We start from the raw sequence: 18,735 nt of genomic DNA, 5'->3' as shown, positions 1-18,735 counted from the left end.
GTACTCCTAAGCTGGCCTTTGCTAAAAACGTCCTCAATCTGTTGAGGTATGTTCGCTGAGGTTGACCCTTTCCAACTCTCCCATCCACACTCATCTTGTATACTTGTTTTGTCTATCTCCTTTCGTTCATCCTCTCTATATGTCCAAACCATCTCAAAATACCTTTCTCAATCCTCAACACTACATCTTCTTTCACTCCACAACGTTCCCTGTACGTGTGCACCCGCACGTGGTACTTTGTGGAAGAGCCACACTCAAGGGGCCAAAGAGCCGCATGTGGCTCGCGAGCCGCGGTGTGCCGACCACTGTCCTAGGGCAAAGGAAACTAAGGAGAAAATAAACAAATGGGACTATATACAAATAAAACCTTCTGCACAGCAAAGAAAACCATCAACAAAATGAAAAGGGAGGCCACTGTATGGGAGAACATATTTGGCAATGATACATCTGATAAAGGGTTAATATCCAAAATCTATAAGGAACTCATACAACTTAACAAAAGGAAGACAAACAATCCAATTAAAAAATGGGCAAAGAACCTAAATAGAAACTTCTCCAAGTGGACATACAGATGGCCAAGAGACATGAAAAAATGTTCAAAGTCACTGATCATCAGAGAGATGAAAATTAAAATTACAATGAGATATCACGTCACACCTGTCAGAATGGCTACCATCAACAAATCAACACATGACAAGTGCTGATGAGGAGGTGGAGAAAGGGAACGCTAGTACACTGCTGGTAGGAATGCAGACTAGTGCAGCCATTATGGAAAACAGTATGGAGGATCCTCAAAAAATTAAATATGGAACTCCCATTTGACCTGGTGATCCCATTTTTAGGAATATATCCTAAGAAACCCGAAATACCAATCAGAAAGAATATATGCACCCATATGTTCATAGCAGCATAATTTACAATAGCTAAGATTTGGAAACAGCTTTAGTGCCCATCAGATGATAAGTGGATTAAAAAACAGTGGTACATCTACACAATGGAATACTATGCTACTGTGAAAAAGAAAGAACTCTTACTATTTGCAATATCATGGATGGACCTAGAGAGCATTATGCTAAGCAAAATAAGCCAGTCAGGGAAAGATAAATATCACGTGATTTCACTCATTTGTGGAATATAATGCACAACATAAACTATGAACAAAAATAGATCTTGAGACAGAAGAATCGAACAGACCACCTCCTCAGAGGGAAGGCAGGGGAGGATGGATGGGAAGGGGAGTAAGAGATCAACCAAAGGACTTGTAAAAGGACCTTTTATGCATATATGCATGGCCTATGGACACAGACAATGGGGCGGTGAGAGCCTGGGGCGGGTGTGGGGGTGGGCTGGAGGTCAAGGGGGGAAAAAGGGGGACATATGTAATACTTTCAACAATAAAGAATTATTTTTTAAATATATTTTATTGATTTTTTACAGAGAGGAAGGGAGAGAGATAGAGAAAAACATCGATGAGAGAAACATCGATCAGCCGCCTCCTGCACACTCCCCACTGGGGATGTGCCCACAACCAAGGTACATGCCCTTGACCGTAATCGAACCCGGGACCTTTCAGTCCGCAGGCCGACGCTCTATCCACTGAGCCAAACCGGCCACGGCAAGAATTATTATTTTTTTTTAAAGAAATGGTTATTGAAAGGAAATTCACAAATCTGTCTCTTTTATCCGGGTCTTCACCCCAAACTGCATTACCTTTTTCTGTTTCTACACTTTGACAACTGTGTTGCTAAGTACCTCTGGAGAAAATCATGTACTAAAGTACATTGGTACCATTTTAAATTAATGGTCTCTAACCTCATCGGTGCATTCAACACCCAACAATCCTTTTACAGATCCTTAATCAACTCCAGTTCCCATTTCCCTCAGTGACCATTTAAAAAAAGAAACTTAAACATTAATATAAGGGTTTATAGTGAAAAGAACAAGCCCTCCACCTACTCTACCTCACAGGTGTTAACAGTTTGAACTGCATCTTGGCAAATCTTTTCTGTGAATATGCAAACATGGATTTATATCTTTGTCCCCCAAAGAAATGAAATTAAATGCTGCCTACCATTCTATCACTTATTTTTTCAAGAATATCTTTGAGGATACAATGCTAAGTGAATTAAGTCAAAAAGAGAAAGAAATAATATATGATTTCACTTATATGAGGAATCTAAAAAAGTGAACAAAACAAAACAAAAATAAACTCACAGATACAAAGATCAGATTGGTGGTTACCGAAGGGGAAGGGAGTTAGGCCAAAGGGGTGAAGGAGGTCAATTGAATGGAGATGGATAGTAACTACTTTTGAGAGTGATCACATTGTACTCCAGGAACTATATAATAATAAAAAATATCTCCCCCTTTTAGCTCATATAGACTTTCCTCGTGATTTATAATAGTTGCATTTTTTTTTTTTTACTGAATGGATGTATCATAATTCAACATCTCTGTTACTGAGGGACATTTAGCTGGTTTCCAGTTTTTCTTTATCTCCCTCAGTATTCAAGCTGCCACCCCATTTTCACTTTTCTCACAAGGATGATCTTACCTATTTCACACAGGAAACTGAAGCTATGAACTATGCACTTCTTCGACTTCCTATCTCCCTTATCTACACACTGATCTATAACTACTTCCATCCTTTCCTCTCTATCAGGGCAAGTTCTCTTCTCCTACAGGAGGGAATGGTAACTAACATGCCCTCCTGTTTTCACAAAGGTCTTTCCCACAATTGTCCTCCCTTGCTCTTTTCTAACCTCTCCTCTATTGCATTCAATCCTAAGCTGATGTAAGCAGGCTTATTTATCTTCCATCTTAAGATTCTCCCTCTTTTATTCCTCACAGCCTAGCTTCTTGAAAGAGTAGAGTATGATCTCTATTGTCATTTCTTCATCTTCCACCTGTTCCTCACCCTGTTCTGGTTGATTCCAATCTCACTACGACTCTACAGCTGCTTTTGCTAACTAAGGTCATCAGGGACTTCCTAGTTACCAAAACCCAAAGGCTGTCTCTTGGGATTCATTGTACTTCACCTCTCTGTGGAATATACGTTGTCTTTTTTATGCTTTAAAACTCCTTCCTTGGGTTGAGAGATAGCACTCTTCAGGTTTTCCTTCCATTTCTCACCACCCATAAATATTCTTCTTCTACTGGATTCTGTCCTCCATGCTCTTCTGACTCTACACATGCATCCTGGGTGATCTCACCTACTCCCAAGGTTGCACAAACCCTAAATTTTATACCTATCACTAGAAGCTCAGTGCACCAGATTCATGCACTGGGGGGCGGGGAGGGATCCCTCAGCCTGGTGTGTGCCCTCTTGCAGTCCAGGAGCCCTTGGGAGATGTCCGGGGGATCAGGCCTAAGCTGGCCGTCAGACATCGCTCTCGCAGTCCGGGGCTTTCACAGTCAGGGACCCCTCGCTTCTTACCACCCGCCTGCAGTGGAGGCGGGAGAGGCTCCCACCATCGCTGCTGTGCTCACCAGCCATGAGCCGGCTCAGGGCTTCTGGCTGTGTGGTGCTCCCCCTGTGGGAGCGCACTGACCACCAGGGGGCAGCTCCTGTGTTGAGCGTCTGCCCCCTGGTGGTCAGTGTGCATCATAGCGACTGGTCGGTCCACTGTTCGGTCAACTTGCATATTGGCCTTTTATAGGATACTTACATAGGATACTTTAAACTTGCATGCTTCCAATCAGGCTTAGCTATTTCTCCTACCTTCCACCCTCACCCTGTTCAGAGAATGGCACCACTATTTACCTAGTCACCTAAGTCAGAAACTTAGATTCTGTTTACTTTCCATTATCCAATCGGTCACCAAGATGCACTTCTCATTCCCCCTACTGCCAATGCCTCAGCCATTTTTAAGTTTCTGTTATATCTCCTCCAGCATCATTCCCCAGTCCACCCATTTTCACACTGCTGCCAGAGTGATCTCTCTAAAATGAGGATTTGATCCTGAGCCTTGTAATCACTATGCTACATATGTTCTCTGTATTCCACCCATCCAAAACTACTTGTCCCATGAATAGGCCATGTAGTTTCATGCCCCTAAGTCCTGTTCCCTCTGCCTAGAATGCCCTCTTCCCTTCCCTCCTTCCTATTCTTCATAATCCATCACTAGGGTTTCCTTTTGAAGACTTCCCATTCTTACTCCGTAAGCAGTTGGTAACTCCTTCCTCTCACCACAGAACCTTGTAAATATGTATCGCAATGATCACTTTTTATTCAACTTATTTACATATCTACCTCTTATTCTAAATCTAAGTTCTCTGCAATTAGAAACTATATTTTATTTCTGTATCAGCATCTAGCAGACTGCTTGATAAAAATAGGTAGGTTGATAAATGTTTAATGAATGTATGAATACCCTGAACCTACTCACTCTCCCAAACCAAAATTCTAAAAGCCACCTTACATTCCCTGTCTTCTTCCACCCCCAAATGCTAATTTAATTGGTTATCAAATTCTATTGATTCTACCCCTTAAAGATCTCTCGAATTCATCCTGATCTTACCATCTTAATGCCAAAGCCTTAGTTTGGGCCCCATTACTCCTTACTTGAACTAGATTTGCTCCCCTCCAAACCACTCTCCACACTACCGCTTCATTTTTTAAAAACATTTTTATTACAAAAATAATACATACTTGTAAAAAACTCAAACAATACAGAAATAAAAGCACAGTACCCCACCCAGCATACATACAACCATATAAGCCCCCTCACCTCCAAGCTCATTCCCCAGAGGTTATCACTGTGAACAATTTTAGCAAATATCCTTTTAGACCCTTTCCTTTGCACACACAAGTATATATAAACACATATAAATACGACACACATGATTTTGTCTTTTACAAAAATGGGATCACACTTGTTACATGATTCTTCAATTTCTTTCTTCATTCAATATACAGAAAATTTCTAAAACACAAACCTGATTATATCACTCCACTAGAGCTCCTCAATTCCTATAAAATTCATATTAATTAGCATCAAAATCAAAGCTCCCAATATGCTTACTGCCCATCTTTCAGTTTCCTCTCTAGCCAATCCAGCATTAAAGGACTGGAACTAAACCACCTTAAATCCTTTCTGGAACAATGCAGGTACAAACAAACAAACAAACAAACAAACAAACTAGGAACACACTCTGCCATTTCTAGACTTCAGCCTTTTCACTTCATGTTACATTCTGCCTGGACTTTCCCATCTAGCAAGCTCCTACTAATTCTTCAACAATCAGCTTATAAATGACCTCAAGGAAGACTTCCCTGACTTTTTCAGACATGATCACTCCTATTTTCTCCTATACTTTATATCTAGCTCTTTAATTGCACTTCTCTCACAGAACTGTAATGCTTTATTAACATGTTTTGAATTTCACTCCCCTTCCCCCAACTTGATGGTAAGCTCTTTGGGTAAAAGGAATGTGTCTTATTTAGCTTTGCATCCCAAGGATCTGATAGAGTGCTTATGATAAAGCAGATGTTTAATAACAAATCTGTTGAGAATTTTATGATTCTAGGAACATTTACTGAGTACCTACTATGCACAGAACCATATCCTAAGCATGAAAAGAATCAGAAGACACAGTCTTTGCCCCAAGGAACTTACCATTTTCCTATCATTTCTCGTGGGGGTGGGGGACAGAACACATTTACATGGCAACATATCACTTCTGACAAACAGGCTGTTTCAAAGATTTGTAATCATTTGCCTCAAACCCATTTAGGAACAAGGCATTGCATAATCAAATAAATAATAAAATAATGGGCAGTTTGTTCAATAGGTTTATGTGTTCAGTGTGGCATAGAGACCACCAGAAAAAACCCAATTCCCTGTCCCAGCAGGGGGGCTGTCACCTGTTCCAGCCTGCTAGAAAACTGAAATGATACCATGCTTGGAAAATTTCTAATATACCATGAGAACATAGAGCTATTAGTTCTTTCATAATTTCTCCTCCTTCCCCAGAGAAAAATGATACAAAGAGCAATAAATGAAGTTAAAGGCAAGCACTGAAGGAGGAGGAGATTGCTCTATTTTTATCAGTGTAAGGGGGAAGGGAGTTGCTTGATTTTAATTCAAAGGGTGACATTGCCCCAGGAAGATCAGGAGAGGCGATTAGTTCATTATTATTTACTTACTATTTTTTAAAGGCTAAGGTGTTAATTAATCTGGTGATTTCAGGATCAGACACTGTACAAATATAAACAAATTAAATCATCTAGACTGGAGAACAGGGAAGGCTGACCAAGGAGGCCCAAAGGAAGCCTCATTCATCAGAGTCCAAGTCACTGTCCCCAGCAATGGAGTGGAAATCCTCACTGTCCTCCTCGTCCTCTGACAGGTGGACCTGGCATAGCACGCTCGGCCCAGAGCGCTGCTCTTCCTCCTCATCTTCTTCCTCCTCTGATACCTCATGCCTACCGATGCTGCTGAAGCTTGTGTCTTGGGTGTTCGACTTGGGATCAGGCTCCTCATAGCTCCCATAACTGAGAAGAGAAACATGTCATCTCTCAAGCTCGGGCATCATCCTCTAGCTGACCAGTCCCGTTTTTGGTGCTACCAAGGGATCAGCCCATCTCACCTCCCCTGGACACTAAAGTGACTAGTTCTGGACTGTTCTACAGGTCCCTAAGAGAAAAGTGATCCTGTTCAAAAACGTCAACTTGCCAACTGCATATACACAAGAAGCTGAATGAAAGAAACTCTCTTATGCTCGAACAACACACTGCCAGCTTATGTGACCATAAATGCTCTGATAGCCTCATAGTTTCATCTACCACTTATTGCTTTACTCATCTACATTTCCAATTAATCAACAGTCCTAAAGATTCTACCTCTTCAATATATCTTGTCTTTATCCCCTTCTTCCCATCCCTACTATGCATGCCTTGCCTTAATCCTTTGTTATCTCTGGCCATCACCACTGAAATCAGTCTTCATGCCTCTAGTCTTACTCTCCTTCAATTAATCACACTTCTGCCAGAGTGTGCTTTATTTTTTGTTTGTTTGTTTATTCTTAATTTTACTTTAAAAAATCACATAAATAATGCATGTTCATTGGTTTAAAAAAATCAGATTATACAACCAGAAAAAAAGAAGAAAAAATCACCAATAACTCCACTACCCAGAGGTAATATTTTGGTATATACGATCTTCCAATTTTTTTTCTATGCACTTCACTTAAATGTTTAAACATTTTTTATTTACAAAATTAGAATACTCTATATACTCTTTAGGAATCTGCTTTTTTCACTAATGATTATAATGAACATCTTTATAAACATACATCTACAGAATCATTTTTATAGATGCAAGGTATTCCACTGTATGGCTGTGACATAATTTATTTAACAGTCTCTCACTAAGACATTTAAGCTGTCTCTAATTTTCCCACTATTAGAAACAATGCTGTGATAAACATCCTTGTACAAACATTCTGATGAAGGTGTTTTATTATTCCCGTAGCATTTCCTAGACATGAAATTTTGGGGCCAAAATGGATGCATACTTTCAAAATTTTTATTTCTGATTCAGCTGTTTCCTTCTCTAACCAGCTCCCCTATCCCACTCCTATCCAAGCCCCAGAAAAATCCTGTGGTTGCCTATCACAGCACTTTTCATGTTACACTGTGACCGGTCAGTCATCTGTTGACCTGTTTTAGGTTCCCCATGAACTCCACAGAGGAAGGGACCATATCATAGTGACTTTTGTACTTGTGATAAATATTTGCTAAATGAATAAATTAAGACTAACTGCTTCCTGGCTACCTCTGGCTAGATGTATCATATGTACGTACCTTAAATCCAACATGTCCAAACACAAATTCATTTTTTCCTCCTTTCCCACCCCACCTTATGCCTGTTCTTCCCCTTTCCCATCTCATTGACATTCCCATTCATTTTTTTACCTGATCTCCTAAATCCAGTCCATCTACCCTCTAAATAGCTCTTGAATATGTCCCTTTCTCTTCCCTAACAGATCCCAGTTGAGATCCTTATCGTTTTCATAGTTATTTAATACACAAATTTGATGTTACTTCCTTTTCTATAAATGATTCTCATTACCTCAAATCCAAATGTTTTAGCATGCCATTTAAGGTCTTCTGCAATATAAAGCGTTGCTACCTTTAGAGCCATATCGCACAACAACCTCCCTTCACTCTGGAACATTCTTTGTTACATTTCTGTGCCTTTGAACATATTGTTACATCACTAAGGATCTCCTCACCTGCTGCGACTTATCTACTTAGTAGATTATTATTCATCTTGTAAGGCCCAGTTCAAATGTTCCCTGTCTGTGAAACTTTCCCTGTTTACTCCCAAGCAGGGTGAAACACCTCCTCCTCACTGGTGATTTGACACTTCGTACTTAAATTATGCTGTAGCACTTATCACATTGTATTTGTAATGATTTTGTTTGTATCAGTCTCTTCCACTAGACTGTGAGCTCCTCAAGGGCAGGATAAATCTTGTTCCTCTGTGTATTCCCAAGGGCCTACCACAGTGCCTGGCCCTTGTTAGGCGCTCAGGAAATGTTTGATGGATGAAAGTAATCTGATGCTGGGCCCTTTGACATCATAGCTGGGCACTGATGCCACAGCCCTGTAGCATGTTGCTGTCGATTACCTGATGTTGCTATCCTCCAAACCATGAGAAGCCGCCCCACCATCTCCCTCATAGGACATCATGCTTTCTTCATTTTCCATGCCCATCCTTATGTTCTCCTGAAGCATGCGGGGCTGTTTGGGTATCATCCCACCGGATCCCACATCAGAGTCACTTCCACTTTCACTCAGTTGGATAGCTGTGAAAAGAGATTCTGAGGTAAGCTTGACAGAATTAACATCTTTGGCTTGGTCTTCCAAAACTAGTTACCCCACACATCTATATAGGTATCTTGCCTGGACTTCTCACCTCACTTAGGGTCAACAATGGCAAGATCTGTAGTTTAGAAACTGAATCCAAATAACCGTTTTTTCTTTTCCATCTCAGTTCAATCTATCTGTTTTTCTCCTATCTTTTTCTCCTATACTTTTCTCTTGCCATTGCCACTGACCCACAAAACATCTCAAAACAGGATCTTTTTTCTTAATTTTACTTCCCTATTGCTACATATAACACTTATTTTCTGTTTTTATCAAGTATTCAAATAAAAGGTGCTACTTAGGCACTGTCAACTTTTGTATCTCCTGTGTTTTATTTCCTCACTTCCTCTAAGGCTAATGAATTTGATCAGCCTACCACTGAGTGCTCTGTACTCTGAGGTCTACTAGTATTAGTAGAACTTCATTAAAAGAGCATATGTGGCCAAGAGCTTCCTATCCAGTCCTGAGGGTGCTATGGTGAGCTACCCAGTTACAGAAGCAAAGGAGCAAGACTTACCAGAGAAAGGATTATCTCCTTCTTCATCACTGCCAGCATCTTCCTCATCATCTTCTCCTTCAGACATAAGCAAATCCTCATACAGGACACTGGCTTGAGGCTGTTACACGGTTCCTTCCTCTTCATCTGCAAGATCACCATCTGCATCTTCACCTTCCTGAATAGGACCAGTTGGGGGTCAAAATCCAATCAATCACTCAAGTAAGAGACCAGATGCCACCAGCCCCCCTAGCTGCCTCACAAGAAATCAAGTAATTTTAGTAGCTAGACTTGTTTAGCTGGTTCCAAGGATTAAAGTCAGACTGGGACTCACTATGGAGACTCTCTGATATCGCCTTGGGATTTGGCCTGCCCTCTGGTTGGGCTCCTAGCATATAAAGGTATAATGCAACCATAGCTTTCTATAAGCATACTCACTGGGGCTGGAGTCTTAGGTTTCCCATCCTCCTCCTCATCATCATCATACCCTTCAATATCTACATCAGAGTCTTCCTCGCCCAGCCTACCTCGGCCCTGGCGCATCTGAGTAAGGAACACAAATAGCACATCATTGAGGGACGTGCCTGTAGGAGGAGTTAATGAGGGCTCTCACTCTGGATGGATGGTCCTCCCTGATATCCTAGCCAACCCCACAGCTAGTGGGGGCTGTTAACACAGCTCAAGACATATGCATTTTCCCCCATTCATTCTTTGGAAATCACAGTAAGGGTAAAAAACCCAAAGAACAGGAAGGTCCTTGGTCTACTCTTACTATATCATCAAAAGGAGCCTCTTCCATTCTAATCCAAACTTTCCTTAGCTTGAGTTGAACATTTTGAGATAGAAAAAAATCCTTTTGTGTTTTGCACTCTCCAGTAGAACCCTGACTGAGATAAGCTGATAGGATTTCTGGCTTCAGATCAGAAGTATCTTCTGCCCTGGCCAGAGTGGTTAGGGTATTGGCCCACGGACAGAAGGGTCTCTGGTTTGATTCTTGGTCAAGGGCAAGTACCTCAGTTGCAGGTTCTATCCCCGACCTCGGTTAAGCGGGAGGCAACCAATTCATGTGTCTCTCACGTTGATTTCTTTTTTCTCTCACCCTCCTCCCTCCCTAAAGCTCAATGAAAAAAAATATCCTCAGGTTAAGATTTTTAAAAATTAATAAAAATAAAGAAGTATCTTCTGATACCACTAGAAACAGCCAATTTAAAAAATTTAATCTAATTTCATACATAATTTTAATTTAGATTATAGCATACATACAGTAGAGTAGCAGAGCAATTATTTTGAACTCTGTCTCTGAATACAGCTGTTCTTTTTAGTCACCTGTCAGGTTGCTCTGATGTATCATATACTTTTCACACTTGTGCCTTCCCTGAAGTTCTGCTGTGCCTGACTTTGCCCATGGGGACAGGCAGTAGAGAGTAATTTTGGTGGATAGACTTGTTTATCTGGTTTGAAGGATTAAAGTCAGACTAGGACTCACTATGGAGACTCTCTGATATTGCCTTGGGATTTGGCCTGCCCTGTACTGGTGGGGCTCCTATATCATATAAAGCAGCGGTTCTCAACCTGTGGGTCGCGATCCCTTTGGCAGTCGAACGACCCTTTCACAGGGGTCGCCTAAGACCATCCTGCATATCAGATATTTACATTACGATTCATAACAGTAGCAACATTACAGTTATGAAGTAGCAACGAAAATAATTTTATGGTTGGGTCACAACATGAGGAACTGTATTTAAAGGGCCAGAAGGTTGAGAACCACTGATATAAAGATATAATGTAACCATAGCTTTCTGTAAGCATACTCACTGGGGCTGGAGTCTTAGGTTTCCCATCCTCCTCTTCATCATCATTATACCCTTCAATATCTACATCAGAGTCTTCCTCACCCAGCCTACCTCAGCCCTGGAGCATCATGCGACCTGCCACCTTCCCACCTTGAAGTCACATTCTTAACCTGTATTCCCAGAGCCAAGGAGCTCAATTATCCTTGACACATGTCATATACCACCACCACCACTCCCCCACTCTGAAGTATACTACCAATCTCACAAAGAGAAAAAGAATATCCTACCTGTGTCACCTGCTTTTCTGGAGTGGTAGTGGGAATATCCAGGACAGACATATTGCTCTCATCTTGAAATACAGAGGCATCTCGAGACATACTGAGGGATGTGTTGGTATCATATAAATCAGGTGGCTGTGGCACAAATCATATAATTTAGCTTCTATTTAGAAAAGGGAGTAAGAACTACAGAGATGCCTCTTTAGAGCACTCACTGAAGAAAAAGGTCATGCAGACCAATCCATTTATTGAGAAAACACAGCTTGGAACAACTTTATGGACAGGTTTTGGGGAATCTTACAAATGTTGCTCCTTCTAGTAGAGAGGCATCTAATGTGTATGCTCATTAGATTCCTGAAGCAGAAAGTATCAAAGTTATGGGACAATTTATGTCCTCACAGCTTTCTGGTCAACAACCTAGCTTCTTCTAAGCCTTGCCTTATTGTTTTTTAGGCCCAGAACTTCATACCAGTGCTATTTTGATTGGTTTAGCGATACCTAATAGGAAATGGGATTAAGAAATTTCAATACCAATAAGAGCTCATCAGAGGATGCTATGAGGCAAAATGGTGTGGTGAAAAATCATAGACTTCGAAGTAAACTGCCCTGGGTTTGAGTCCTGGCTCCATCACTTGCTGAATAACTTTAACAAATTACTTAATCTCTCTAAATCTTGGTTTCCTCAATTGTAAAACATGGTTGTTGGGAGATTTAAGAGATGTATAAACTCCTTACCCAATGCCTGGTATTTGATAAATTATAGATACCTTCTTCCCTATCCTGAAGAGAACAAGGATTTAGCAAATAGACTTATTCAGTGACAATAGGGTAGGAAGAATCAATAAAAAATAGGCTGGAGAAATAGTAAAGCGTTCTCTGAGGATAAAAATATTATGCAGCTATTTAAAAAATCTTATTTTCAAAGACTAGTTAATAAAATAAAGTACTTGTAATATAATGTGAAGTGAAAACAACAAGACCCAAAAACATCTTGACCAATTTCATTTTAAAAGTTGTTTATAGGCCTGATTGGTGTTGCTCAGTGGTTGAGTGTCGATCCATGAACCAAGAGGTCACCAGTTCGATTCATGGTCAGGGCACATGCCCAGCTTATGGGCTGGATCCCCAATAGGGGATGATTGATGTTTCTCTCTCAGCAATGTTTCTATCTCTCTATCCCTCTCCCTTCCTCTCAAAAATCAATAAAAACATTTTTTTTAAAGATGTCTATAGCCCTAGCTGGTTTGGTTCAGTGGACAGAGTGTCAGCCTGTGGACCAAAGGGTCCCGGGTTCCCCAGTTAAGGGTACCTCGGTTGCAGGCTCCTTCCAGGCCCAGGCCCTGGTCAGGGCATGTGCAGGAGGCAACCAATCAATGTGTTTCTCTCACATCAATGTTCTCTCTGTCTTTCCCTCTCTCTTCCACTCTCCCTAAAAATCAATGGAAAAATAGCCTAAGGGAGGGTTTAAAAAAATGTCTGTCTATAAACACACACCAAATGTGCACAGTGGTTAATTCTGAGTAGTGAACTTTATTTTAGGGAACTTATTTCTTCTTTATATTTTCCAATTTTTTCCCAATGAACATGTTAATTTTATTTTTAAAAAAACCAACATGTTACTTTGTGGGGTTTTTTTTAACAAGCAAGGCTGACTGAGAAGAGTGTTTTGGAGACAGGGAGGCCAAACAGAATTTAAAGGATGACAGAGCAGATAAACTAATTATGGGACAGAAGAGAAAATCAAGAAATGAAAGGCTCTATGGGAAACTGCAAAGTAAGCAGTTTTAAATAAAGTATTAAGCTGAATGTACGATGCAATACAAGCTAGGCAGAAATGGCTGAGTGAAAATAAATTATTGACTATCATCATTTAGAGCTGGAAGTAAAGTATGGTTACTGTTATGTTTCTATACAGTCATAATTGTATTATGACAGGTTAAACTTATGCAACACTCTAATAACATTTGGGTTTGAGAGTAGTAATGAGTAAGGACAATCACTCATGTGCATCTTCCTCAGGTTAAGAGGTAATGAACTGGGCTTATTATTTTAAAATTTGTATATATGAGTAAAGGCAATGATGAGAGGGTGAACTGGAATAATGAAGAGGAACTACCTACACCCTATTCTTCATAGAAGACCCTCTAACTGCACCAAACTACAGCTACTGCTCAGGAGGGAGAATAGTTGCCAGGTTTGCTTTAGCCATTTGAGACAGCATGGGATGGGTAGAGAAGGAAGGAAGAAGACTTTCAGATCTAAGGCTCTGACTCACCAAAGAACTGGGCCCACGCTGTCATACACTAGGCAAACCATGTGCCACTTCGTGGCTAGAATGTCCTGGGGAACGATGGCTAAAACCCAGGCTTTAACTTACCAGAAAGCACCTGGTGGAAGCTGTAGGCCTATTAGCAAATAAGGCCTTCCTGGGCAACATCACTCACCCAAGCCCCCCTGACCCAATCTGCCCAACACACTTCAAAAACCTTTTCTTGTTCTGGGCCTGGAAGAAATATCTTAGGAGTCTTTATACATGGCCCCTCAGTAACCTATGTTTTGTAATGAAAGAGAGAGTAAAAGATAGATAGGACGAGTGCATGAATGAGATATAGACAGCAATAATCCAACAGAAATCATTTAGGTTGCATTATCAGTACAGAGCAAAACCTGAGTAGAATGAAAAAAAGTTTTTCAATGGGTATTGAGAAAATTTTGCATTAAAATACTTGGTTAGCCCGGCCAGCGTGGCTCAGTGGTTGAACATCGACCTATGAACCAGGAGGTCAACGGTTCGATTCCTGGTCAGGGCACATGCCTGGGTTACAGGCTTGGTCCCCAGTGGGGGGTGTGCAGGAAGTAGCCAAATCAATGACTCTCTGTCATCATTGATGTTTCTATCTATTTCTCCCTTTCCCTTCCTCTCTGAAATCAATAAAAATTATTTTTTTAAAAATTTGGTTAAATTTGAAAGGGCCTTTGAAAACTTTGTAGACAACTTTTGTACAGATAAGAAAACAAACATTTTCTTGAATGTTTACTTAATGTGCCAGGCTAAAATTAATTTATTTCATATTTATAATAATCTGGAAAAGTACATTTTAGAGAAAAGGAAACTGAGTTAGGAGATTAAGTTAACTTCCCAAGTTCACAAAACTAAAAAGTAGCAGAGCTAAGATTCAAACCCAGCCTATTTTATGCCAAACTTCATGTACTTTCTACTTTACCTTAGTGCATCCAATATAGTAAGCAAGCTATATTCTGGGTAAGTTCTACTCTTCAAATATGCCATCTCTCTTAAGAGCATAGTATTGATGAAATATACTCATTATATTCAAGGGTAAGAACAAAATCACTAAAATTTCTTATTAATCCTACTGTCTAGTCTAGTCTTTAAGATGATAAATATTACCTGTCTCATTTACAAAGTGTGGGAATCAATCCAGGAAAATGGGTGACATCTGAGCTACACTAAGATACATCTGAGGGAATGAATAATCAGGCATATATAAGGCATAGGAACAATGTGGCTCGCGTCTATAATTGAGAAGTATATACCCTAGGGACGTGCCAGAGCCCCAATTCATAGGTAAGGGAGCTCCAGAGACTCAAGAGGAAGGCCTCTGGCCATAGTAGTCAGGAATCTGGTATTCCTTCATACTGCTTAAACAACCTAAGACCCACCCCACTCATTCATCCCACACCTGACTCTTCTGAATTCAATAAGGCCACCAAGACCCATGGCCCTCACTCACCTTAGCCTTTGAGAAGACAAGAAAGCACACGAAAGGCATAGGAAGAGGAAGGACAGAGAAGAAGGATATCTCAGTAAATACAGCTGTTAACATACTCCCAATTTCCCAAACCAATAGAACTATAAGAGGTTCCTACAAGTATCACATGATCTCACTTATATGTAGAATCTAATGAACAAAATAAACTGATAAACAAAACAGAACCAGAGACATTGAAGCATGCAATAGACTGACATATTTCAGAGGGAAGGGGGTGCGGGTGGGAAGAGATTAAACAAAAAAATGTATATGCATATATGCATAACCCATGGCCACAGACAATAGTGTAGTGAAGGCCTGGGGAGGGGGCGGAAGCAGGGTGGAGGGCGCCAAGGGGAGAAAAAAAGGGGACATCTGTAATATTTTCAACAATAAAGATTAAAAAAAAAAGAGGAGGTTCCTAGTCCTCAGACTCACCTGAGGTGTGTAAGGCCCTGGGGTCATTGGGTCCAAACTGTCTAATTCTGCTTCTTCCAAAGCTGCTTCTTTAGCTGTACAAATATCCTTCTCAAGTTGAGTCAAATGTTCATCATACTGAGAAATAAAAGTAATGAATTCATTCAAAATGTGTTTTAAACACTAGGGATACAAAAGTAAACAAAGCAGAGAAAAATTTCTGTCTTCATGGAGCTTCTATTCTAGAGGCAGGACTCATGACAAAGTAAATAGTCACAGGGTGTCCCAAAAAAATGTATACACACTTTAATAGCTGATAGCTCAATTTTTAAAATGAAATGTATTTTAATAAACACTGCCTTTATAATTTACTCCAAGTGTATGTACATATTTTTTGGGACACCCTATATATAGTTTGTTAAAAAAAAAAATTTAGGTACCATCTCACACCTGTCAGAATGGCTATCATCAACAAATCAACAAACGACAAGTGCTGGAGAGGCTGTGGAGAAAAAGGAACCCTCTTAATAACTTCCCTTCCCTGTAGCTCTCTTTTCCTTTACCAAACTTTATTTTTCTTTATAATAATTTACGACTATCTCAAATTATGCTATTTTTAATAATACATTTATTTATTACATTTATTCTATGCATTTATTTACTCATTTATTTGTTATTAAAATGCAACCTCCAATGGAGAAAAGAAAATCTCTTCAAAAAATGGTGCTGGGAAAATTGGAGAGCCACATGCAAACAAAATGAAACTAGATTACAGTTTATTCCCTGTGTACAAAAAATAATTCAAAATGAATCAAAGACCTAAATATAAGACCTGAAATAATAAATTATACAGAAGAAAATATAGGTACTAAACTTATGGACCTTGGTTGTAGAGAACATTTTATGAATTTGACCTCAAAAGGCAAGGGAAGTAAAAGCAAAAACAAATGAATGTCACTAATCATCAGAGAGATGCAAATTAAAGTGTGTATTGCTATATATCAAAAATATAATGCTAGCCACTAATGTAATTTTTTAAAAATTTAGTAGCCACATTTAAAAAGTAAAAAGAAATAGGTAAAATTAGTTTTAATAATATATTGTATTTAACTCAATATACAAAAATTTGATTTTAGCTTAAAATCAATAAACAAATTACTAATGAAAAAGAAAACATTTAGTTCTAGGTAGGAAAATAAAGCAGGGAAGGAAATAAGGGCTATGGGGAGAGGGTGGGGGAGCATGATGTTACATTTTAAAATAGGATAGGCAAAGAAGGTCTGCTCATCCAAGGGAACAGTGGGATTCCATAAAGCTAAATCCCAAGGGGATCTCCTCTTCACCACCTACATCAGTCAATGTCTGGCAACAGACATTCACAATCTCCTGAGCAGTCTTAGTATACTGACTTTCAGGCCCTATAAATGAAAAATGAAAATGCCATTACCTTTACAGACGTCAGTTCCAGAAATTTACATTCTTTCACCAACATTGGTATTCCATTATCTTAGACCCCAAATATCATACTTCAGCCTTAACCCTGACTCTTGCTTTACTTTTGAAGGTAGAAAATTTCAAACGTGTTAAAAAACAAAGATTCTGCCCTGCCAGCGTGGCTCAATGGTTGTGTCAACCTATGAACCAGGAGGTCATGGTTTGATCCCCGATCAGGGCATATGCCCGGGTTGTGTGCTCGATTCCCAATGTGGGGTGTGCAGGAGGCAGCCAATCAATGATTCTCTCTCATCAATCTCTCTCCCTCTCACTTCCACTCTGAAATCAATAAACATATACATATACATAAAAAACAAAGATTCTAATATAATGAACTACCATGTACTCACTACTCAGCTTCAATGATTAAAATCAACAGCTTAAAATCAATAAACAAATTACTAATGAAAAAGAAAACATTTAGTTCTAGGTAGGAAAATAAAGCAGGGAAGGAAATAAGGGCTATGGGGTGAACCTCAAGATTGAACATGGTCAATCTTGTTTCATTTAAACCTGAACTTTCACACTCCTCCCAAATTATTTTAAAGCAAATTCCAGTATCATTTCATTACATCCACAAATAAAGTATGTATCTTTAAGGACTCTTTTTAAAAATAGGTATGTATAGCCCTGGCTGGTGTTTCACAGTGATTAGAGCAGGGGTCCTCAAACTACGGCCCGCGGGCCACATGCAAATACAAATATTGTGTTTGTTCCCGTTTTGTTTTTTTACTGTAAAATAAGATATGTGCACTGTGCATAGGAATTTGTTCATAGTTTTTTTTTAAACTATGGTCCCGCCCTCCAACGGTCTGAGGGACAGTGAACTGGCCCCCTGTTTAAAAAGTTTGAGGACCCCACCCCTGGGTTAGAGCATAGATCCCTGGCCCCAGTTCAGGCACCGGTGGGAGGTGACCAATCGATGTGTCTCTCTCACATCAATGTATGTCTCTCTCTCTCCTCCTCCCTCCCTTCCTTTCTCTCTAAAAATCAATAGAAAAAAAGCATGTATGATACTATAATGCTGTCAAAATGCATGGAATGTACACCACCAAGATGTAAACTATGGGCTTTGGGTGGTAATGATGTGTTAATATAGGTTCATCAATCATAACAAATGTACCACTCTAATGCAGGACGTTGATAATGGAGGAAGCTGTGCATGTGTTGGGGCATATAGTATATAGGAAGTGGTATATAGGAACTCTCTATACCTTTATTTCAATTTTACTCTAAACTGCTTGAAAAAAATAAAGTCAATTAAAAAATCCAACTATATTACATCTAAAATAATGAACAATTCTGTAACTTTTTAAAACAGCCAATCAATATTCAAATTTCCCATAATTTAGTAAACGTTCACTTACATTTGATTTATTTGAATCGTAATCCAAAAAAGGCCCATACATTGCATTTGGTTGATGTGTCTCTTTAAGACATTCTTACTTATTAGGTGATTTAAAAAAAATCTTTAGCCCTGCCCTAACCGGTTTGGCTCAGTGGATAGAGCGTCAGCCTGCGGACTCAAGGGTCCCAGGTTCGATTCCGGTCAAGGGCATGTACCTTGGTTGCGGGCACATCCCCAGTAGGGAGTGTGCAGGAGGCAGCTGAT

The 18,735-nt window shown here is 39.8% G+C and overlaps 1 protein-coding gene across 1 annotated transcript in view; it reads right to left on the bottom strand.

The window, feature by feature from the left end:
- Nucleotides 1-6,156: 6,156 nt before the first annotated feature.
- The window catches only part of TAF1 (TAF1 RNA polymerase II, TATA box binding protein (TBP)-associated factor, 250kDa), an 84,856-nt gene continuing 72,277 nt past the window's right edge, over nt 6,157-18,735 (bottom strand). Inside the window, 7 exon segments of the mRNA XM_014547685.1 lie at nt 6,157-6,496; nt 8,637-8,814; nt 9,393-9,549; nt 11,452-11,577; nt 15,195-15,200; nt 15,651-15,767; nt 16,980-17,047. Coding sequence (XP_014403171.1) covers nt 6,277-6,496; nt 8,637-8,814; nt 9,393-9,549; nt 11,452-11,577; nt 15,195-15,200; nt 15,651-15,767; nt 16,980-17,047 — 872 coding nt within the window. The 3' untranslated portion in view covers nt 6,157-6,276.

Source organism: Myotis brandtii, unplaced genomic scaffold (genome assembly GCF_000412655.1).
Source record: "Myotis brandtii unplaced genomic scaffold, ASM41265v1 scaffold481, whole genome shotgun sequence".
NCBI lineage: Eukaryota > Metazoa > Chordata > Mammalia > Chiroptera > Vespertilionidae > Myotis > Myotis brandtii.
The sequence above is the reverse complement of the archived record's forward strand: the minus strand, read 5'-3'. Positions and strand labels throughout refer to the sequence as shown.